Genomic DNA, 24,726 nt, shown 5'->3' on the forward strand with positions numbered 1-24,726 from the left:
TAGTTGTAATTTGCCACATAACCCGTAGAGATATAAATCATTGCACATGCAAAATTTCAGCTAGATCAGACAACTGGAAGTGGGTCAGGGGCATTACTTATTGCACGCCCCTCGTAAGAACAAGAATAATAAGAAGTTGGGTGTATAAAATATGCTGCACTCAATCTCTGTTTGGTAGTGAGTGTTTCCTGGCCTTCGGGCTGGGATAAGAGTGTAGTATCTGTTCTGATGCTACACTTAAATCAATTCTGTCCTTAATCAGGGAAGGAAAAATTCTTCCACAGTAAGGCAATTTTTGTATTTTTATTCCTAATCCATTTTATTTTACACGGTGGTCACCACTTATCAAGGCTCGGAAGCCACTCAGGGATAAGGGTTATTGCAAGTACATTACGTTAGTGTGGAGATTTAATGAAGTGTTTACTTAAGGGGGCAGTTCATTAGGAATTTGTTAACGTTGGACTTGAAGACATCCAGGTTGTAGTCCGGTGGGAAGCAGGCAGACGGAACAAAGTTCCACAGGCGTGCAGTTCTAAGAAAGAAGCTTTGTTCATGGAATCCGCGTTTTGATTTAGGCACAGATAAAGAGTGGGGAAAATTTTTCATAGTGGATTCAGCTACCCACCAAAAACTGTTTTTCATCTCCAGGATTTATACAGATCAGCTACGCACCAAAAAGTCATAAAATTTAAGTGACGCGCTCACGTTTCTCTGCCCCCCTCCCCCCCCCAAAAAAAAACATATCAATTAGGGTTTAAAAACCTCACAAAATAAACAAAACAAAAGGGACACCTTTCGATCGACACAGGTTGACCTTCACACAAACACGTGACATTTGTAAATAAAACCGAGTTGTTTGGTTTTTCGTCACAAGGTCGATTTTTAAATTAGGGAAAGATTTATTTTATAGAAAAGGTGGGGGCAAAAATATTCCCGAGTTCGACAACGTGTGGTGAACGTGTGCAACCAGCTGCCGGAAGAAGTGATATCTGCAAAAAATAAAAAAATAAAAAAATCTAGGGATACACATTTATTCACGTCTGTTTCCAGACTCATAGTCTTAAAACAGCAGCTGCGGCTAACAAGTTGTTTGCATATGCCATCGTCCGTTTACATACATGGACTGTGTTATGTTCCTGTTCATCTATAAGACGCGGATTCGTACAAAGCAAGAATATGACACATCGGTATGGTCACTGTGATATATGCGTGACATTGGAACCCTAGAAGTGGTGCAGAGTAGGGCTATGGAATTGGTCCCAGATCTGCATGATCTATCCTACGAGTAGCGACTGCAGCAACTGGATCTTCCGACTCTAGTGTTCCGTTGAATGAGAGAGGATGCCATATATATATATATATATATATATATATATATATATATATATATATATATATACATACTAGCATGGGTGCCCGGTGTTGCGCGGATGTTTGGAGGTGTATGCTGAGCAAAAAAAAAAAAAAAAGAAACGGTCAGAGACACACAGACACGTTCACTTTTATAGATATACTAACATTTCAGCCCGGAGAGGATGCCATATATATATATATATAAAATATATATGGCGATTAAGCTACACTGAATATTCGGCGTTTCATCCACTATAGGATTCGTCAGGCTTATGCGCGAATTCTGTGGTTGTTTCTCGTTTTTATATATGTTGAGGATTTTAGTTAGCCAATCAGCTTTCTAGTACCCACCACGCCCCTTCCTATCAGCCAATGGGCGTGCATTTTATCGAACAAAGGATCTGTTTTAGAACTAGGTTAGTGGTTTAAGGCAGACGACTTTCCTCCTTTCTTTGTTTTTTTGTTTTTTTTTAATATATATAAATATACATACGTGTACACACATACATGCACACATACATATATATATATATATATATATATATATATATATATATATATATATGTGTGTGTGATCGTTTATGTATATTCATGTTTATTTAATTTATTTATTTGTTTGTTTTCTATTGTTTTGTTAGTTTTAAAGCTATTTTGTATCGCTATCCTAGAGTAAGTTTTATTTTGTGAACACAGTTGTTTGCTATTTCTCGTCTAAAAAAAAAAAATGCAGAAATGGTATGTGCAGAGTGACCTTCAAAGCCAGAGGAGATAAACATTGAAAAAATCACCCGCTTTGCCTTGTTCTACAAATCTAGAGATGATGTGTATTGAGAGACTGTAACTTCAGGTAATAGACCGTGTTCCCTCTCACCGTATATTGTGTTGTATTGTATTGTATTGTATTGTGTTGCGTTGCGTTGAATTGTGTTGTATTGTATTGTGTTGTAATATATTGTATTGTGTTGTATTGTATTATGTTGTATTGTATTGTATTATGTTGTATGGTATTGTGTTGTATTGTATTGTGTTGTGTTGTATTGTGTTGTATTGTATTGTATTATGTTGTGTTGTATTGTGTTGTATTGTGTTGTATATATATATATATATATATATATATATATATATATATATATATATATATATATATATACCGGCGCTTCTAAGGAACAAATTCTTAACGTGAATCTCACGTGACCAAACGCATCGTTCTGAGACTTAAAAAACTACCATAGAAAAAACAAACGACTAATTCTTTGCTCCAACAATAACATGGCAAACCCCCCCCCCCCGAAAAAACGACATCCTGAAGATGACGGTTTCCGTCGAAATATATTTATGGACTTTAACATAAATTTATAACAAAATAAACATCTGTAATGCGTTGAGTCTGGCTTCAAACGTATATAATGTGTATCTTATTTAATTCAAACTCAACCTGCGCTTCTAAGGAACAAAATCTTAACATATATATATATATATATATATATATATATATATATATATATATATATATATATATATATATATATAGTCTGTTTATTGTATAAACATTGTTGGTTGTATATGTGCATGCATGTTTCGGTTAAGTCCCTATTTAAAGAGACTCAACTTATCAGACCAAAGAAGAAAATTTTTTTCTTTCTTTGGTCTGATGAGGTCGGTCTCTTTAAATAGGAACTCCACCAAAACATGTGTGCACATACGTAACCAACAATGTTTGTACTCGTATAATAAACAGACTATAAACCTGCTCTGTCCTCCATTGAGCACTCTTTAATAACCATGTGGGTTTCATTTGATTTACATCTAGGAAACCAATCTATACAACAATTAATATATATATATATATATATATATATATATATATATATATATATATATATATATATATATATATATATATATATTTGTAGTCATCGACATACAGTCCTGTTTCGTTGTATCACAACTCATCAGTGCCACTAGACTAGCATCTCTCCCAAGCCAAGGATTGAACCTAGAACCGTCATGTTGACAGTCGGCAGTTCTCCTACTCGACCATGGAATCGACGCCCGTAAATAATTTGTCGGAATGTCTATTTAAATAGACACCCGCCACCACTTTTATAGTGCTCAAATCGCCTGTTCGTAAACAAACAAACAACGAGCTTCGCATTTTCAGCCAATTAAGTAGCGGGTGAAATTATTTACAACAGTGCTCTACCCAAAGAGGGGGGCTTAAAATATATTTGTAGTCATCGACATACAGTCCTGTTTCGTTGTAACTTCATTTAATCACATAAATTAATATACATAAGTATGAATTTATGTGTAAACTTTAAGTATTTATTCAACAGTGCTCAATACGTAGTTAGAGCTAGGTAGTAAGTTATAAAATGTATATGGCGATTAAGCTACACAGAATATTCCACGTTTCATCCACGCTAGGATTCATCAGGCTTATATATATATATATATATATATATATATATATATATATATATATATATATATATATATATATATATATGTGTATATATATAAATATGTATGAATAAAAAATCAATACGAAAAATATATAAATGTTTATACCCTTTCTATTTATTTCCTATGTGTTGACGTGTAGGAATACAAAAAGTCTTTGAAAAAAAAACAAGAATGTTTCTTTCAAAAGCATATATTTTTTCATTTACGTATGTTCTAAGAATTCTACATAAACATCAATTTTGCGTACGACCCTTTCTGAGATGATTTAGGACCATGTCTAAGATTTGGGGGAGTTGAGTAACGAGATGTTTGCTCACAATGCATTTAAATTTCTGCACGGCAGTATAGTCAGGGAAGCAGGAAATAGGTAATGAGTTCCAAAGTCTAGCAGTTCGAAGGAAGAAACTATTGAAATAGAAGGCTTTCTAACATCTAGGAACTTCGACAAAGAAGGGGTAGGATTTTGCTGCTTGTTGAGAGTATGTACGTCACTCATAATTAATTAAATACTCACTCTTGTCATCAAACGTGAACAGGGCCGCTCCTTGTGGCGGATCAAATGTTACTTTAAATATCCTTGGATCCATTGAATCTTCATCAAACACATCCACAGTGAAGACCTTTGACCCCGGGGCTAATTCTTCACGCACATAAATATTCTGTGGCAGGTTGACGATGCGTGGAACTCTGTTCACCGGCTTGACAAGAATTTCAACTTTTGTTGTGTCGTTGAGTCCAGAAATATCGAACACTGAAACGTCAATGATTACCCGACGGGGCATGGTTGATAGGGTGTAATTGACAGCAAAGTGAAGTTGACCAGTGATTGAATCGATACCAAACAAACTATGGTTCAAACCACCAGTTATTTTGTAATGATATAAGTCACCTTCGTCCGGTTCAAATACGTCGAAAATCGCCTCCTTCGTCAATATCACTCCATTCTGAAAGAAATGGTTCAATATAGAAGAAAATTAGATGAACTCACATTATTATCAGCATTCAGTATTTTTTTTTTGGGGGGGGTAATGTTTTTGAGGTGAATATGTATGGATGTAGAAGAATAAGTAGATAAAAAAAATAAATGGATAAATCGGGTTTCACATGTACTGATGAGAAGCATTTTGCTTCGAAATATCATGGCCTACAGAGATTACTTTCCTTCTTACTTCTTAATTTCATTTTTATTGACTTGATATAGTAAGAAAGTTTCTATGTAACTTTATTCCTTATCTTTTTAATTTAGTCTACAAATTGCTCCTCTTAATCGAGTACAGCTTTAACCATTCTGATAGGTTTGTTTTATATATTGAAAATAATTTTTTCTATATATATGTGTGTGTGTGTGTGTGTGTGTGTGTGTGTGAATTATATATATATATATATATATATATATATATATATATATATATATATATATATATATATAGTGAATGAATGACAAAAGTCTTTATTCCAAAGTTCATGATGTTGACCATCTTACAATTTATTCCTTCAATTCAGTTGACATTTACAATTCTGGATGGTATCTGTTTCATAGCACAAAATCATTTACTTAATTATTATATCAATCAGTGAATCTATTTTGCCCTTAACTCATCAGAAAAAATAGCAACAATCAATCCATCAAAAGGAAATGAAGTACGTTTTGACATGATTAAAATTCGAAAATGGTGGATGGTATGGCTGCTGACTATTTAGCTTTTTCGCTTTTTTTCACGCAGATGATTTTAATATGTTACGTTGTTTAATAAGAAAAATGTCAGAATGAAAACAGCAAAGACTCTCAGAACAAAGTGATTTCCACTCTTTGTGATCCAAGACCTTGTTCTCAAGACGGCTGTGTACGATACCAATTAAAGACAGAATGCTCTTTAACTTGTCTTTGTACCGCAGTAATGGTCGTCTCACATTCCTTTACCCTCCGTCCAACTGACTGTACATTAGAATTTTTGGTATCTTACCATCAGACATTCTCAGGACACGACCAGTGCACCACAGTTGGCATTGAATAAGGAATGACTCAATCCCAGAAATATTGCACTTTGTGAAAAGGTCAGTGTTTGATACTTTGTCTTGAAGGATAATGCCACAGATTGAACACAAACAGATTTTACGAAATACATCCAGTTGGTGAATATGATTCCTGTATTAAATGGATTTTTTAGAATATAACTCAATCCCAAAACCAAAACTGCAGATTCTGATACTGATTATGCATCTCAGATTATACGATTCCTGTTCATTTTCTTTAAAATGCACTGTCTCCATTTTTGTTGAGTGCAGTGCAGTGCAGCTTGCTATGTAATATTATTGGACTCTCTGTCGATTTTGACATATGCGGTTCCAACAACTTATTGCTTAAATTCATTCATGTTTCAGCCTCAGATTATATTTGTCCTGCAAGAGACTTTCAAACGAGTCCATATATAGTACAAATGTTTGTGATCCAAGACCTTGTCCTCAAGACTGCAGTGTGCAATACTAATTGAAAACAAATTGCTCTTTAACTTGTCTTTGTACCTCAGCAATGGTTGCCCCACATTCCTTTTCCCTCTGTCCAACTGACTGTACATTAAGATTTTTGGTATCCTGTCATCAAACATTTTCAGGACATGATCAGTCCATCACAGTTGGCACTGAATAAGGAACCCAGAAATATTGCACTTTGTGAAAAGATCAGTGTTGGATGCCTTGTCTCAAAGGATAATGGCACGGATTGAGCGCAGACAGCTTTTACGAAATACATTCAGTTGGTGAATATGATTCCTGTATGGAGTCAAAGATTCAGAGCCGTATATAAGCATAGGAATAACAACAGCTTGATATACCATAAATTTTGTGTTCAGTCGAATACCTCATTGTATATATATATATATATACATGCCTCATTTTGATGCAGGATTATTTTATATATATATATATATATATATATATAGCTTAGTGCGTTAGAAGAAAAGAGTGAGCTCAATTCTATAAGAGGAGACTTATCTGGACAATATAAAGCTCAACAAGTATCCTTGGAGCTTATATAGGAGAACAATAGGAATGGGAAATGAAGTCACAAAACTATATATTGGTGGATATAGATTAGCCTTACAACTACCCCTCCAAAAATTATACACTACTTCATAGTGCTGTTGTCGTCTCGGTTGCATCTGTCAAAAATGTCCCTCCATGGATGATAGACACCTTACACCGTTAAAATAGAATTACCACCTATCCACGCTATACCCCCACTTTAATCCTAAAACATATAATCCATATATTTAAGACTATGATAAAGACCCTATACAACTTTTTACATTATACTATATATAATACGCTCCTCCTTTATTTAGAATTCGATAAACCTTCCCCCAACATCATCTATAATTTTAATTGATCCATTTCGTTCCTAATGAATCCAACGCGAGACGCCGCATCCCCACTATGCTGCCTAGCATCTTCTCTACTCTTCTGATGAGAAGCATTATGCTTCAAAATGCCTTGGCATAAAGAGTCCCTTCTATCCCCCTACTAGTTGTTTGTATTCCCTTATTGAATAAATGAACCAATCTATATCCACCAATATATAGTTTTTGTGACTTCATTTCCCCTTCCTATTGTTCTCCTCCTCTCTCTCTCTCTCTCTCTCTCTCTCATATATATATATATATATATATATATATATATTCAAGCACACATCTGATTGAACACGACAGAGTTCTTCTTGCCCGTTTTGTTGGATATCTTTTTGATTCTGCGAGCGGTCTTTTTTATTTCGGCTGACATATTGTATATTATGGCGCCCAAAAGTTGTTGTTCGGCCATATTCATAAAACAAAACTAACTATAAATACACCAAGCTTCAATAAAGAAAAAGAAAACAACAATCGCTCCTCCTGATGATGCTCGGATGCACTGATAGAAAGCGCTTGAGAAGAATATGGCCGAACAACAACTTTGGCCGCGATAATATACAACATACCAGCCGAAATAAAAAAGACCACTCGGCGAATCGAAAAGATATCCCACAAAATCGGAAAAAAGAAGAACTCTGTCATGTTCAATCAGCCGTGCTTGAATAATGACTTGCTGCCAAAATATGCAAATATATATATACATATATATATATATATATATATATATATATATATATATATATATATATATACTGAGAGATTGTACATATGTTATTTATTGAGAACATATGTCATCGGTAGAGATTATGTTCGCTAGTATGAATTTCGGCGAGGGCCATGTTAAGTACATGTTAAGATAACCTGGTGGCAAATTGTCTATACTTACCTGATTTTCAAAAGTCCACACATGATATTTCGGAGCGCTGAACTGCGGCGGTTCATTAGAATCAATTAGACTAAGTGTCAAGTCATATTGGCCGGATGACAAGTGACCATCACTAACGCTCACTTTGATTGTGAATTCTTTGATGGACATCAGTTCGTAGTCCAATTTACCATTTAGAATGACTTCACCACCTCAGAAACAAACAATGAAATTACTAGTGTTAAAAAAAGGAAATATTAGAATTAAGAACTCTTTATTAATCAAAACTTGAGTGTTTTAAAAAAGTTTCAAATGGTCAAACTTTTGGCAGAGCTTCTCCAATAAAATCAATGTGCATTTTTATAATAAACAAATAGTTACCATTTTATCTTAAGTAAAAAAATTATGTAGTGATGTTGTATGCGGATAAGTTAGCAGGACGGAAAGGAAATTTCTGCATGAAAATTAGATTATGCAGAAATGAACTTAATGTGTTAGAAAGAAAATAGAACCATTCGAAATGAACTTAATGTGTTAGAAAGAAAATAGAACCATTCGAAATGAACTTAATGTGTTAGAAAGAAAATAGAACCATTCGAAATGAACTTAATGTGTTAGAAAGAAAATAGAACCATTCGAAATGAACTTAATGTGTTAGAAAGAAAATAGAACCATTCGAAATGAACTTAATGTGTTAGAAAGAAAATAGAACCATTCGAAATGAACTTAATGTATTAGAAAGAAAATAGAACCATTAGAAATTGACTTAATGTGTTAGAAAGAAAATAGAACCACAGGAAGTGTAATGTGAGCATGAATTAAAGTGAAATCCCGCCAGTAAGGATTGAAGATATGCGTTGCATGGGGAGAAATGATGTGAGAATGGTATGATGGATGTGTAATGTGAGTAGCAAAAATGGGCTTAGATCTGATAAACTCAGAGAAAAATTAATTCTGGACAGCATAGAACAAGAGACTGCATTGATTTGGTCAAATTGAAAGATAGGTTGATAGATGTAGAATAGTGGGATCGTAGGTTGGCTTGGTAGGGGAAGGCCAAGTAAACATAAAAGAAACAGATAAGGATGGATTTGAGATATTTAACACAACACTGTTAGGGGCGCACCCGTATTGCCTGGAATAATGAACTATTCCATGACGTCACTTCCGTCCATGACGTCACTTCCGGGTAATGAGGACCAGTTTGCAAAGTCTGTCAGAGACGGACACGCAAAGAGTATGGTCGTCACCCACTAGTCCAGCAGTTGAGCAAAGGTATTTTGTCGTAAATACATATTTAACTGTTACTGTGTTCTTCCTCGTCAATTATTGAAATACTAACACCACAACAAATACATACAGCACATTATAAGACGTAACACGTTTTAACATATCACATATTTCCACTTCATCTTGTAAATACTTACTTGATTGATTGAACAGGAATTTCAATGGTGTCCGTGGATCCAAATATCTGGCTTCATAAAGTAACACATCTCCCGGATCAGGATCAAATCCGCCAACTTTGAATATAACAGTATTAACAGGTGTTATTTCAGGCACGAGCAGGAACTGTGGCAGATTTTTTATCACGGGGCCTTTATTTATCGACTGTATACTGACTTCAATTTGGGCAGTTCCAGAGAGTCCACCTTGATCAGTTACACGGACAGTCAAGGTTATGTGACTCGGCATTTTTCGTGTGTCATAGTCGACAGCAAAAGCCAACTGGTTAGATAACGGATCAAATGCGAAAAACGTGCTGTTCGGTCCTTCATCCAAAGAATAAGTGTGCTTATCTCCTATGTCGGGATCCGTGATCATGGAATCAGCTAATGCCCATAATCTTTTGCCTTTCTGAAAAAGAATATATATACACATACTTATATATATTATAAAAGTGATCTTGTTTGTCTGCAGAACAGTCTCTACTAAGCTACTCTGTCGATTTTTGGCTACAGACTTGAAACTAGATATATAGGGTATTCGGACCTGTGGAATAAATCGACTTGGTTTTTAGCCACTAGGGAGCTAAAATGCTTTATGCATGCATAAATATACATTTATATGTTTAACTGCATTAATTTATTAAGTTGGTATGGGTTTTTTTTTATTGCAGTTTCTTTTTAAAATGTAAAAAAATATGCAAGTGAATTAACACCTGTTCCTTTATAATTAATATAAAAAATTATTCAGGAAAAAACAAAACAATGTGTTGTGTGTTCAATTTTCATTGAAAAAAAAAAAATCAGAATTTTTATGCACCAATATCCCTACCAAGAAATACCTCAACCTTCTTTCAAAACACTCGAACAAAATAAAAATTAAATTACCTCTGCCAATAGATAATATAATTAAAATTATTTTTTATTTTATTTTTTTTTTTTTCTTCCTTTGAAGATTGTAATGCCGGGTATGGGGCAGCCAAACCAGCTGCCAACATTGCCCCGCTTTTTTATTGAAACCAACCGAGAGCTCTTTTTAGTATCCTCGCTGTTCCCTTAAGTGCAATTATAAGTATATGCCTTGACATGACGTATTTCACATTCGATGGACTCTACTACAAACAAAAATTTGGACTGCCCATGGGTAACCCCCTAAGTGTGGTTTTGGCATGTCTATTTTTGGGGGGGAATTCATAGAAACCGGACCCATGAAATATAAATTGCCCAAAGGCACTTCCTACTATAGATATATAGATGCTATTTAAATTTTTCTCCTCGTGTCTCCCAAAATAGAGAATATCACTGATAAATTAAATAAGATCGAACCCACTATTAACTATACATATGAAAGAGAAAATAACAGCTCCATACCTTTTCTGGGCATAAATATCATAAATAACAACGATCATCTAAGTTTTAAAGTCCATCGGAAAGTAACGAATAAAAATGATTACATACATTTTTATTCTCATCACGATGATAAAGTAAAAAGGGGTATTCTAATAGGATTTTTTTTCTTAGAGCCCTGAGAATACGCAGTGGAGAATACATCAAGGAAGAATTTGAGTATATCGAACGTACATTCATGAACTTACAATGCCCTCAACATTTTTGACATATATATGTGTGTGTGTGTGTGTGTGTGTGTGTGTGTGTGTGTGTGTGTGTGTGTGTGTGTGTTTTGAAAAACATATTTTGCTGTACTATTTCTCCAGGTTTTTTACCATTCCCCATTTACCCATTATATATATATATATATATATATATATATATATATATATATATATATATATATATATATATATAATGAGAATATGAGAATAATGGAAAGGAATAAACCAAGTTTCGTTGATGAACACATAACTTGGTTTATTCCTTTTTTATTTCTCTGTCTCTGTCTCTGTCTGTCTGTCTGTCTGTCTGTCTGTCTGTCTGTCTCTCTCTCTCTCTCTATATATATATATATATATATATATATATATATATATATATATATATATGGCTTTTCCATTCCCCTTTTCCCCGTGCATCCTCATACTTTCACTACACCGATGAAGACTGAAGGATCGGTCGAAAATTATGTACTTATGAAAAAAGTTTTTTAATTTTTTTTTCATAATATTATTATTTTGTATTCCTGCACGTCACCAATTAAAAACGAATAAAGAAAAGTTATAAGCTTTTATACTTTTCGCATTTTTTTTATTCATATATATATATATATATATATATATATATATATATATATATATATATATATATATATATATTATTATTATTATTATTATTATTATTATTATTATTCGTTGTTTTATGTAGTTAACTAAGCACGTCAAATTTTCATAAATATATGTTTTAGAGGATATACAGGTATCTTTCAGATATATAATTCTGTGTGAAATAAAAATCATACTAACAAATCATTAATGCGATGAATGTGATGAAACAAGAACATTGTTTCATAATCGATGAGTGAATATTGATTGCTTACGATCATCTCTAAAGTCTCTACATAGTAGATGGGTTGGTTGAAAGTTGGCGGTTCGTTCACATCAGTTATTTGAAGTGTAAGGTTTGCTGGCTTGGAGTCGGCCGTCCCGTCGTTGACTACAACCGTTAAAACGTATTCACGAGGGCCGGATTCAAAATCCAGAATTTGATCTTCAGTAATTGACACTTCGCCAGCTGAGGAAAAGGAAAGAAAATAAAAGAAGGAAATTTCTATATATTAATAATAATGTCTTTTGGAATGTCTATTCATTCGTTCATATGTTTCATTATTTACTTTGTATAACAAAAATGACGAGAGATATTTTTTTTTCGGACTATTATCCTCACTTTTTTTTTATTTGTTTGTTGTTTGGCGACGTTTCGATCAATTATTCCTCTGATCTTCGTCAGATAGGATAGGAATGCTGAATCTTTAATTGCATCTTCAGTAATTACTGCCTTCCATGAATAAAAATATGCAAATTACTCATTACAAAAATAATTCCAATAATTAAATAAAAATATACTTTTTGGTACGGAACCGACAATTGAAGATCAGTCAGATAACAAAAATCTTCGATTTATTAGACCAGAAAGTCCAACCTTGATTGCCTTTCGGGGCCCGTGGCGCAGTGGATAGAGACGTTGAATCTGTACAGTTCCAGGTGAGCATTATCTGAAGATAGCGGTTTCAATCCTACCAGAGGATTAGTTGACCAAAAACGTGGTGAGACAACAACAACTATGGAAGACAGTCATTACTGAAGATACAGTTAAGATTCAACATTTCTATCCCGTTGCAATTAACCACCTGACGAAGGCTAGAGGAACAATTGACCGGAACGTCGTGAGGCAACAACTATGATGATGCGGATAACAGTCCGCAAATAAATAAATAAATAAAAATATACAAATTACTCATCTCAAAAGAATTCCAATAATTAAATAATATATGACCGAGAGAGGTCAGTTAACAGCAGGACAGAAAAAAAAAGAAGGATTGAAACAGGCAGGTGAAGAAGGGAATATTAATTAAGATATTTTGATAGATGCTAAAAAGTAATAAAGAGTGTCTTATATCAGTTACAGAGAGAGAGAGAGAGAGAGAGAGAGAGAGAGAGAGAGAGAGAGAGAGAGAGAGAGAAGGGAGAGGAGTATGTTAGAGAGGAGACACGTGATTTAATAATAAGAGAAAAATAGACAATGAAAGTGACAGTTGCAGAAATTTCGTTTTTATATAGGAAACGCTAGGAAAGAGCGTGTTGTATCAGTTTACAGAGAGAGAGAGAGAACACGTTATTTGATAGTAAGAAAAAATAGACAATGAAAGAGACAGGAATAACAATAGCAGAACTTTCAAACAGAGAGAGAAAAACAGAGTATTTAGTGTGTGTATATGTAGGAAACTGTGAGAAAGAGCGTGTTCTATCAGTTTGCAGAGAGAGAGAGAGAACAGGGAACGTTATTTGATATTAAAAGAAAAATAGATAATGAAAGAGACAATAACCTGGCCTGTTAAGAAGTAGCAGTAGTTCAGTAGTAGAGATTTCAAACAGAGAGAGGGGGGGAATAATTAATGCATGTTTATATGTAGGAAAGGGTGAGAAAGAGCATGTTATATCAGTTGAGAGAGGGTGAGAGATAGTGGCATATTAGTTGACAGTAAGAGGAAAAGAAAAAATACAAGAGAGGAGAATAAAATAAAATATTTGCATGTTTGGAAAATAATAGATGCAACAAATTTTCCTGTGGTTAGTGATTACATTAGATTTATGCTATATCGGATTTTTGTTGCTAAGTCAGTAAAATAAAGACATACTTTTATTTTATTAACCGTAAAGTTCCACGCGCCCTGCTAGTCTTTTACAGATATGCATGAAGAGAATTTATACGATGCAATATAATACAATATATGCATGAAGAGAATTTATGCAATACAATACAAAACAATACAACACAATACAATACAATACAACACAATACAATACAACACAACACAATACAACACGATACAATACAACACAACACAACACAACACAACACAATACAATACAACACAATACAATACAACACAATACAATACAATACAATACAACACAATACAATACAATACAACACAATACAATACAACAAAATACAATACAATACAACACAATACAACACAACATACAATACAATACAACACAACACAACACAATACAAAACAACACAATACAATACAACACAATACAATACAATACAACACAACACACTACAATAAAATACAATACAATACAACACAACACAACACAATACAATACAACACAATACAATACAACACAACACAATACAACACAATACAACACAACACAATACAATACAACATAATACAATACAATACAACACAACACAATACAATAAAATACAATACAACACAACACAACACAATACAATACAATAACATACAACACAACACAATACAACACAATACAATACAATACAACACAATACAACACAATACAATACAATACAACACGATACAATACAACACAATACAATACAACAGAATACAATACAACACAATACAATACAATACAACACAACACAACACAATACAATACAACACAACACAACACAATACAATACAACACAATACAATACAAAACAACAATACAACACAATACAATACAATACAACACAATACAATACAACACAATACAATACAACACAATACAATACAACACAACACAATACAACACAATACGATACAATACAACACAATATACGGTGAGAGGGAACACAGGTCTATACATCCGAGATTACAGTCTCTCAATACACATCATCTCTAGATTTGTAGTCAAAGCGTTGCGTGTGTTTCCTCCAATTTTTTTTTTAATTTGACCCCTTTTTTTTACCCCTTAACATTTATTGTTTTGGGCTCAAATCAAGTTATTAAGTTAGATCCATGACCAAGGAACCTATATCTAAAATTTCAAGTGTGTAGACCCAAAATTGTCGGAGGAGTTTGGTAGAGTTCTCAAAGGTCAAATCGTTGAACTTTGACCCCTTAATCACCAAATTTCTGTCCAAAAATCGATCACATCGATTTTCCCAAACCTCAGTAACCTGTATATCAAATTTCGAGTCTGTAGACTAAAAATTGACAGAGTTATTGCGTAGGAAAATGTACACACACACACACACAGACACTTTCACTTTTATAGATATATAATAGACATATATATATATATATTGGAGGGAATTCTATTTATATTTCTCGGGGTTAACATTGGTTGGGTGGTTTGTTCCTTGCCAATGAAGTCAGAGATAGCTTTGTGGCTAGGTTTGAATCTCCCAACCGGCGGTAATCATGGCACCCTGCAATGCTGATTCCCAGAAGGATAAAACACTAATGTCTGTAGGTATTAAAAATGAATATTACTATAATAATTACATATCCTGGAAGAGTTAACTGTCATGATTGGACTACATACAAACGCAACCAAAACAGAATATATGTCCTTCCACCAAACTAGCCCAGTTGAAACACTAGACAGAACACCACTCAAACAAGTAGATGACTTTGAATATCTCGGCAGCCACATTGTATCCACCGAAAAAGACGTCCATGTCAGAATAGCCAAGGCTTGGAGTGCACAATCGGCTGAAAGTTATCTGGAAATCTTCCCTCTCAGAACAGACCAAGAAAAAAATTTTTTAGAGATGTAGTAGAGACAGTGCTGCATGGACTTCCAGTACAAAATTTGAAATTAAGTTAGATGGAACTTACATGGTGTTAACGAAAGCTAAAGATGACACTCTATAATTTAAGTGATTTATAAAATGTCTTAGTTGCATATACAATAATATTACTGTAGTTAAAGGTAAAAAAACAAAAAAGTTATATATTACCAAGTTAATAGGCTGATGTTTTAAGGATGATGTCTTATAGTAATGAAAAAAGTGTTACGTAATCGCCGGGCAACGCCGGGTAGAAAGCATTTATTCAGTTATCGGTTCATCTATCTATCTATCTATCTATCTATCTATCTAATTGTCTATCTATCTAGCGGAGTAAACAATAGATTGAATCATGGGAAACGATAGTTGAGCAAGCATTGCGGGTGCAGAAAGGGTTAAAGAGTCATGTTGTGACATTAATCAAACTCTGTGACCGATCAAGTTGCACCGGAAAGTATGCAAATGGGGATCGGATCTGACGTGCCAGGTGTTCCGGTTTGAATAAACTGAGTTAATTTTAGTGAGTTCGTTCTAAGAAGCTGAAGAGATAAGATGGAGTAAACTGGCTCTCCAAAAGGGTGTGAGGGTTTCCAAATGGAACCACAGGCAGAGAATGTCATTCACTCCAGTCTGCTGTGACGGAACGTTTGGGAGTGAATAAAGAAAATATTTATAAAAACAACCATTCGTCTTGGGTTCCTGTCTTGCATGCATCTTTGTTTTTGTTGTAACAGAACCAGCTTCACCAAGACGGTGGTGAATGCTCCCAGAGGCCCAGCAAAAGACAGGTATGTCGTTATGTATATATTGCTATATGTTCTGACACACACGGACCCACACTCAGAGACTTGACGAGCACGGCTGTTAAGACAGATATTTAGGACTCTAGACAGTCACAGCCTGATAGAAAGAGTTAAACAAACAGTTTAATAAAAGAGTAAATATGCAAATAGATAATTAACAAACAGACTCATTTATCATTATAATAAAAGCACCTGTCACACAAAGAAGCTTTATTTATATAGAACGTAATACCCAAGTTATTCTATCGATTTTCCAAATACTTTGTAGATATAGACCATAACAAGAATATAACAAGTTTAAGTGCTTGCTTGGTAGAGAGACTCCTTCTTGGATTACCACCTTGTCACGGTGAAGGAGCTAAAGCATTTCAATAATCCCTAGAGCTATGCTGGTGGGAACGAAAGCTCCTGGCAGGATCACCTTTGTCAGAAAGGTCGACGGATAGAAACCAGACAAAGAGTAATCTCTGGTCCTCCAGGTTAGAGGTTGAGCATAGGGCTAACGATCCTTTCTCGTAAAACAAGTATGTTACAGAAACGGCAACAAACAGAACCCCTACTTCAGTATGTGAGGGGGGGGGGGCTTCTGAATCAAGTGAAACTCGTATGAATGCTGGTGGCCAAAGAGAACGTTACCAGTAGGATGAGGGAGGACCTTAAGGTCGAGAGCAACTTGAAGAAGGACGGTGCAGCATTCTTGTGGTTCACTGGCTAGGCTGGCTCAGTACAGGCGGAAGTGGAGGGATTACCAGCAAGATGAGGGAGGACATTAGTACCACTAAAATGCAACTTGGAGAAGAACGGTGAAAAGGGAGAGAAAAGCTATGCAGCATTCTCGGGGTTCACTGGCTAGGCTGGCTCAGGATAGGCAGAGGTGGAAGGGCTTTGTTACGGCCCAACACACCACTGGGTGTACTGTTTGATGATGATGGTAGAGAGAATTAATTATGTTCTTATAGATGCACAATAACTTTTGAGCAAGATGAGGGAGGACATTAGTACCACTAAAATGCAACTTGGAGAAGAACGGTGAAAAGGGAGAGAAAAGCTATGCAGCATTCTTGGGGTTCACTGGCTAGGCTGGCTCAGGATAGGCAGAGGTGGAAGGGCTTTGTTACGGCCCAACACACCACTGGGTGTACTGTTTGATGATGATGGTAGAGAGAATTAATTATGTTCTTATAGATGCACAATAACTTTTGAGAAAATCTAAAATAAATAATCAAAAGCAGTGTTTAGGCCATAGTTATCTCCCTTGGATATAAACTGATTTCTAGACCAGAATGATTCCCCTTGACAAAAGATCAGACCTCTGAATCTTACGTTGTTTTCAATAACACTAAAAGATATTCTTTTTTTTTACTACACAATGAAAAAAAAAAAAAAAAAAAGAAAAAAGAAAAACATACTTGAAGGATTTACATGAAACTTTGCCGCTCCAACTGCTGGGAAGTAAGTAACTCGGAAAGATTTTGTGTCATTCACATCAGGATCAAATGCAGTTATTGTGTACAGAGCTGGCCGATAGTGACGAGCACTTTCTGGAACCATCTGTCTCCATGGAAGGTTATTCAGGTGTGGTTTCCAGTTTAACGCTCTGATCATGATTGTTACCGTAGTAAAGCACTCGAGTCCTCCACTGTCTCTGGCCGTGATATTCAGTTGGACGGTTTTCGGCATGATCCGGACATCATAAAGAACTGAAAATTTGATCTGACCAGAACGTCCGTCGATGAAGAAATTCATAGAGTTTGATCCTCCACTAATGTAGAACGTAATGTTGTCCGATTTGTCAACATCTCGTACTTGAAGTAGACTTTGCGGAGTTGCTTCTGAGCCAACCTGAAATTATACTTACAGTTATGCTTTGAAATCTAATCACATATCAATGAAAATGGCATACTTAGCGTAACGATTAAAGTGTACACCAATGGGCCGGGAGGTTCAATCCTGGGTTGAGTCATACCAAGAACTCAAAAACGTCCCCTTTGGTTAAAGTGTTCACTAACGGGTCGAGAGACCAAGGTTCAATCCTGAGTTGAGTCATGCTAAAGATTCAAGAAATTGTATTTTATGTCCGTCTTGCTAGACACTCAGTATTATAAGACAAGAATCAAAGTGGAATGATCCTGTGAAAGAAGTAGCGTTCTCCCCTAAATCTTATAGTAGCTAATAAAAAAGGGAGCCTTCTAAGAAAGAGAGGCTAGTGCCTTTGTAGATATATAAAATGATAGCATATAACCTGGCACCAGTATTAAATTCTAAGAAACGGTTCAAGGCATTCAATATTCATGGATGACTACATGTCCACATATATCTTTCTGAACAAGCAGTCACCATTTTGCATATTGTGTTATGACAATAGCGAAGAAATAGTTGAATTTACCTATATATATATATATATATATATGATATATATGATTGCTACTTCTTGACAGAAGCTTGCCATCTCTTCAGATTGATGTAGAGCGTCCATGCGCATGTAGATGGCTCTCCAAACCAGCTACACTCTTGCAAAATCGTTCACAAAAGGTGACAGGGGCACTTGCGATTATTTAGTACATATATATATATATATGATACATACATATATATACAGGGGGACCCCAAAAAACGGGCCCCAACTCTAATTAGGCCCCGTTTCTTAATGTTTTGTCTGAATAAAATGAAACTTTGGTCATAACTAGTTTATTATATTCAAATCATCACATCAAAACACTAGAGTCTTTGGCCTTTTTTTCTCCGTTCTAAAGCATATGTTCTAGATGGCCTCTATTTAGCTCCGTGCATTTCTTAAGGCGCAGCACTAAGTTGTCCATGATGTTCTTACAGACTGAATTGGTAATGGCTCTCATCTCCTCCCTGATGGCTTCCTTGAGTTCCGTGATGGTTCTTGGTTTCCCTGCATAGACTCTGTCCTTAAGATAGCCCCAAAGAAAAAAATCTGGGGGGGGGGGGCTTAGGTCCGGGTTATGGGGTGCCCACTTAAAATCAGTCTTGAGACTGATCACTCAGCCTCCGAAATTCTCTTTCAGCCAATCTCAGGACAGGTTTGAGGTGTGAGAACTTGCTCCATCCTGCTGGAACCAGAACTTGCTCATGAGCGACGGGTAGATGGTCTGGAGCTCACTCTTGAAGGGTTTGAGGACCTCCATATACCGCTCCTTGGTGACTGTCACAGCTGCGCCAGATTCTTTGATGGAGATTGGTCCGATGATGCCTCTGGCCGAGATTGCAGCCCACATCGTGCACTTAGGAGAGTGCAGGGGCTTGGTGGCTACTGAGGACCTCCAGAAGACATTTGTCTTGGAGTTCGCCTTTCCATCAAGATGGAAGTGGGTTTCATCTGAGATCCAAAGGAGGTTAAGGAAACTTGGTGTCTCCTCGATCTTCTCGAGCATCTTGACTGCCATAGCCCTCCTCTGCTTCTTGTCTGAGGCTGTAAGGGTCTGCAGCGTCTGTATTCTGTATGGGTAAGCCCTGATATCATTCACCAGCACTTTCCTGCAAGTCTCATGGGACATACCGAGGGACTGACTTCCCTTACGCACAGAGCGTTTCGGACTCTGCTGGAGAGACTCTCTCACTCTTCCGACCAGCTTGGCTTTTCGCTTCTTGGGACGTCCCGAGTGGCTTGGACGATTCTCTCTGGCAGCGTTGAGGTTCTCCACGGTCCCATACTTCTCGAAGTGGTCCACCCAGTTCTGAATTCTGCTTTTGGATGGAGCCTTTTTACATTCGAACTGACGCATGAAACTGTCCTGGGTTTTCTTAAACGAGCCTGTCTTATAATAAAATTTAACACAGTGTATTCTTTGTCTAAGCTCCCACTGGGGTCTTGGTGTACTCACGGACATTGATTCTGCCATGTCCTGTAAAATAAGGGCAATCGGTGAATAAATAATGGAGATATCACATAAAGTGTACACGGGGCCCATTTTTTGGAGTCACCCTGTATATATATATATATATATATATATATATATATATATATATATATATGTATGATACATACATGCATATATATATATATATATGATACATACATGCATATATATATATATATATATGATACATACATATATATATATATGATACATACATACATATATATATATATATATATGATACATACATACATACATATATATATATATGATACATACATACATACATATATATATATATGATACATACATACATACATATATATATATATCTGATACATACATATATATATATATGATACATACATACATATAGATATGATACATACATACATATATATGATACATACATACATATATATATATATGATACATACATACATTATATATATATATATATATTCAGAAAATGTGAGAGAATATATATATAATAATTTTCCACAGCCAAACCAATGTCGCAGCCCACAAGAGTAAAGAAAGCCAACAAACCGGAAGTCCAAGACTCGAGTTTCGCCATAATTTGGGCTCATCAGTTAGACATATCTGTGCTCAGGATTTGAAACCCGAACCGCTTGCATGCTAGGTGAGCACTCTACCAACTGAGCAAACACGCCACACGTCATGCAAGCGGTTCGGGTTTCAAATTCTGAGCGCGGATATGTCTAACTGATGAGCCCAAATAAGGGCGAAACTCGAGTCTTGGACTTCCGGTTTGTTGGCTTTCTTGACTCTTGTGGGCTGCGACATTGGTTTGGCTGTGGAAAATTATTATATATATATTCTCTCACATTTTCTGAATATTCTATTGATTACTCGTAAGGTTAACTTGTTGGCGTGACATCATCCTTTCGAGTATATAAAATTCCTACTGGTGAGACGTCGGCTTGGGTTAAAGCTGGTTTGATACCTCGTCCCTTGTTCGATATGAGGTAGGTTCTTTCCACTGTCGGATCTGTGCTGCAGGTTGCTTGATCTGTGTAAGTTAATATATATATATATATATATATATATATATATATATACTAGCGGGGGTACCCGGCGTTGCCCGAGTGTTTGTTTCCGGGACAGGGGAGGGGGAGTTTTAAAAAATGTTATGGTAGGTAAGTAGGAAGGATCAAACCCAGAGTCATGAGTAAAAGTAGGAAAATAAAGTGTGAAAAAAAACAAAAAAAAAAAACATCTGCAACGTTAACAGTTCGGCCACCAAGAAAAGTCCATTCCAGTTGTTTAGGAAAAAAAAAAAAAAAAAAACGACTACGGTAGGTCGGCGCGAACGTGAAAATATAATGTGAATTGTCCAGCACGCTAACCACTACGCCACAGAGCACTGCAGCTTAGTTTAGTGATTTTAAATAACTTCACATGAAAGAACTACGAAGCCAAACCGGTGTTCTCTTCTCAACTGTTCCTTGTGAACGATCCCCAAACGGTGTTAAGTGGTGGCAGGGGGAGGAGGAATTTATTAGAGAGAAAATATTTTACCACTTCCATTGATCTTAACCGATTTTGGCCGTGACTTCTCAGCAGAAAAAGTATAGAAATCTAAGATTATCGAGGAATTTGAGAAATAATAAGCCTATAACACACCTCAGATATTGTTCTGCCGTTTGTGCATATTATATTTGCATGAAATATCTTGATTTTTAATCCTATTAATGTCAAAATCAGACGGGGAAAAAATGAACACTGAACTAAGGAGCATCATTGCAGTCAAAATGCATCGCAGTGCCTAGAGAGGAGTGTGTCAGATCATCATTATGATCGTCATCATAATTACCATCATCATCGTCATCATCATCGTCATCATTATCATCATTTGTCATCATCATCATTTGTCATCATCATCATAGCCATCATCGTTATTATCATCATTACCATCGTAATTATAGTCATCGTCATCGTCATCATCATCATCATCATCATCGTATTCACCATAGTCATCATCATCGTCATCATAGCTATCATCATCATCAACGTCGTCATCATCATCATCAATATCCTCATCGTCGTCGTCATCGTCATCATCATCATCATCATCATCATCGTCCGTTTTATATGCTGTCATGTGTTGGACATTTTTTAGAAATTTGTTTCCAAACCAACCTATTCCTGGCCAGGTCTTTATTAATCTCTTTTTCTCCGATATCCATTCTTATATCACTTCTTCCCATGTTTTCCTGTCATGACTATTTATTCCATATCTACTAACCCTAGATCTTTAATTCATTTTTTTTTTTTCAATAGGCGTTAACTTTTAACAATTCTTCTCATGTCATATCCAGGATCACTGAACCGCAATAAAAACAAAACTGAACCGCAATAAAAACAAAAACTGTTGGATATTGATGGCTGAAACTTGGTGGACAAGTTAGGCATAAACTAAAGCTTATTTGTACCAAATATGATTGGATTTGCAGAAATCATTTTGAATTTTTACTAATAATTGGGGGGGGGCATTTTTTACGAGTCACCTTGCATTAGTTTTACTAAGTTACTTGTTGCATTTGAAATGAACGTCTTAGTAATAGAAGAGAAAGACTTACCGACCCTTCATACGTAAAGACTGTGTAATTATCAGAAGAGAACCGTGGGGGTTCATTTGCGTCCACGATTATTAGGGTCACATTCAACGACTCTGATACTGTTATTCCGTCATTTGCCATAACGGACACCATGAAGGTGTGTGAATTCAACGATTCAAAATCCAGATTGTTGCTAACAATCAAGTTTCCAGCTGTGAAAAGAAAACTCATATGAATATAAAATAATATGATAGTTTGCTTGAAACATTGTTGGTCATTTCTCTACTATTATATGAGAAGAACTTTGTGTTTGTGCGCGTGTGTATCTATGTGTGTGTGTGTATCTATATGTGTGTGTGTGTCGATGTGTGTGTGTATCTATATGTATGTGTAAATTTCTTTTATAATAAAATGTAAAGAATAAGTGAATTAAGGAAAACAATCTTTAAGTATATAAAATTGTATGATAGTTTGATTGAAGCATTGCTGGTTAATCTAGCATGTCACATAGAAATATGATAATTAACAAAGCCCAACGTTAACAGGGAATATGAACTGGAATATATACATTGAGAGCATTGCCAAGGTTGCTGTAAAGAAGGTGGGCTCTCTCTATTGTGCCAGAAAATTACTTACACCTGAAAGTATCCTGTACCTCTATAAGACCACCATTCGCCCATGTATGGAGTACTGTTGTCGCATTTGGGCTGGTGCATCTGCTGCTTGTCTCTCACTCCTGGACAGGGTTCAAAAGAGAGTCGCCAACCTGATAGATCCTAAACTGTCATCTAGGCTTCAGCCTCTGTCCCATTGACGAAATGTTGCATCCCTCTGCCTGTTCTACAAATACTTTAATGGTTAATGCTCTGACAAACTGCAAGCGCTTGTACCTCCTCGACGTGACTACCCCCTCCCCTCCGACAAACCCACCAAGCAACTAAGTCCCACCCTTTACAGTAGAAATACCTAGGTGTAAGAAAGCCTTTTACTCCAATAGTTTCTTCCACAGAACTGCAAGTCTTTGGAACTCTCTTCTGGTATATTGCTTTCCCAACTGTACTGATATGCAGAAGTTCAAGTGTAATGTGAACAAACATCTTTATACTCATCTCCCTTCATAATACCCCCGCAAATTATGTCCCCGATAGTAGCCCCCTACTTCAAAGTGGCACTTGCCTTGTTTGGGGTGAAAATTGAATAAAAAAAAAATTTTTAAATAAAAAAAAATTAAAAAAAATTAAAAGAACCCTCCTAATTTAGAATGAGTTTTTAAATAATAATGTTACTGTTTAGAAAACCCTTCTTAACATGAAAATGGCTTTGTTGACTATTCTGTGCCTTTTCGTCTATCAAAGAATATTCATGTTTTATCCGAATTATAAAGATGTGGGTGGTTATTAGATTGATTTGTTTTACTGTAAAAAGAAAAACAGATACATATAATAATAATAATAATAATAATAATAATAATAATAATAATAATATCTAAAAGGCTATCTGTCTGTCTGTCTGTCTCCATATCTTCAAACTCTACCTCTTCCAATACTAAAAGTCACAGAGTGGCGCTTGGATTTTTTACAGACCGTTGTTTCATGAGTCTTTAGCTGTTTCATGAGCCTTTAGCTGTTTCATGAGTCTAGCTGTTTCATGAGTCTAGCTGTTTCATGAGTCTTTAGCTGTTTCATGAGTCTAGCTGTTTCATGAGTCTAGC

The 24,726-nt window shown here is 35.6% G+C and overlaps 1 protein-coding gene across 1 annotated transcript in view; it reads right to left on the bottom strand.

Annotated features, from left to right (window-relative positions):
- LOC145279986 (protocadherin Fat 4-like) overlaps window positions 1-24,726 on the bottom strand; it is a 140,143-nt gene that overhangs the window by 49,384 nt on the left and 66,033 nt on the right. The window contains exons 13-18 of the mRNA XM_080131583.1: window positions 23,037-23,227; window positions 17,956-18,388; window positions 12,025-12,218; window positions 9,516-9,945; window positions 8,110-8,300; window positions 4,334-4,763 (exon numbers count right to left, since the gene is read on the bottom strand). Coding sequence (XP_079987709.1) covers window positions 4,334-4,763; window positions 8,110-8,300; window positions 9,516-9,945; window positions 12,025-12,218; window positions 17,956-18,388; window positions 23,037-23,227 — 1,869 coding nt within the window. The remainder of the gene's footprint in view (window positions 1-4,333; window positions 4,764-8,109; window positions 8,301-9,515; window positions 9,946-12,024; window positions 12,219-17,955; window positions 18,389-23,036; window positions 23,228-24,726) is intronic.

This window comes from Euprymna scolopes, chromosome 7, assembly GCF_053919585.1.
Source record: "Euprymna scolopes isolate OS-2025 chromosome 7, ASM5391958v1, whole genome shotgun sequence".
Classification (NCBI taxonomy): domain Eukaryota; kingdom Metazoa; phylum Mollusca; class Cephalopoda; order Sepiida; family Sepiolidae; genus Euprymna; species Euprymna scolopes.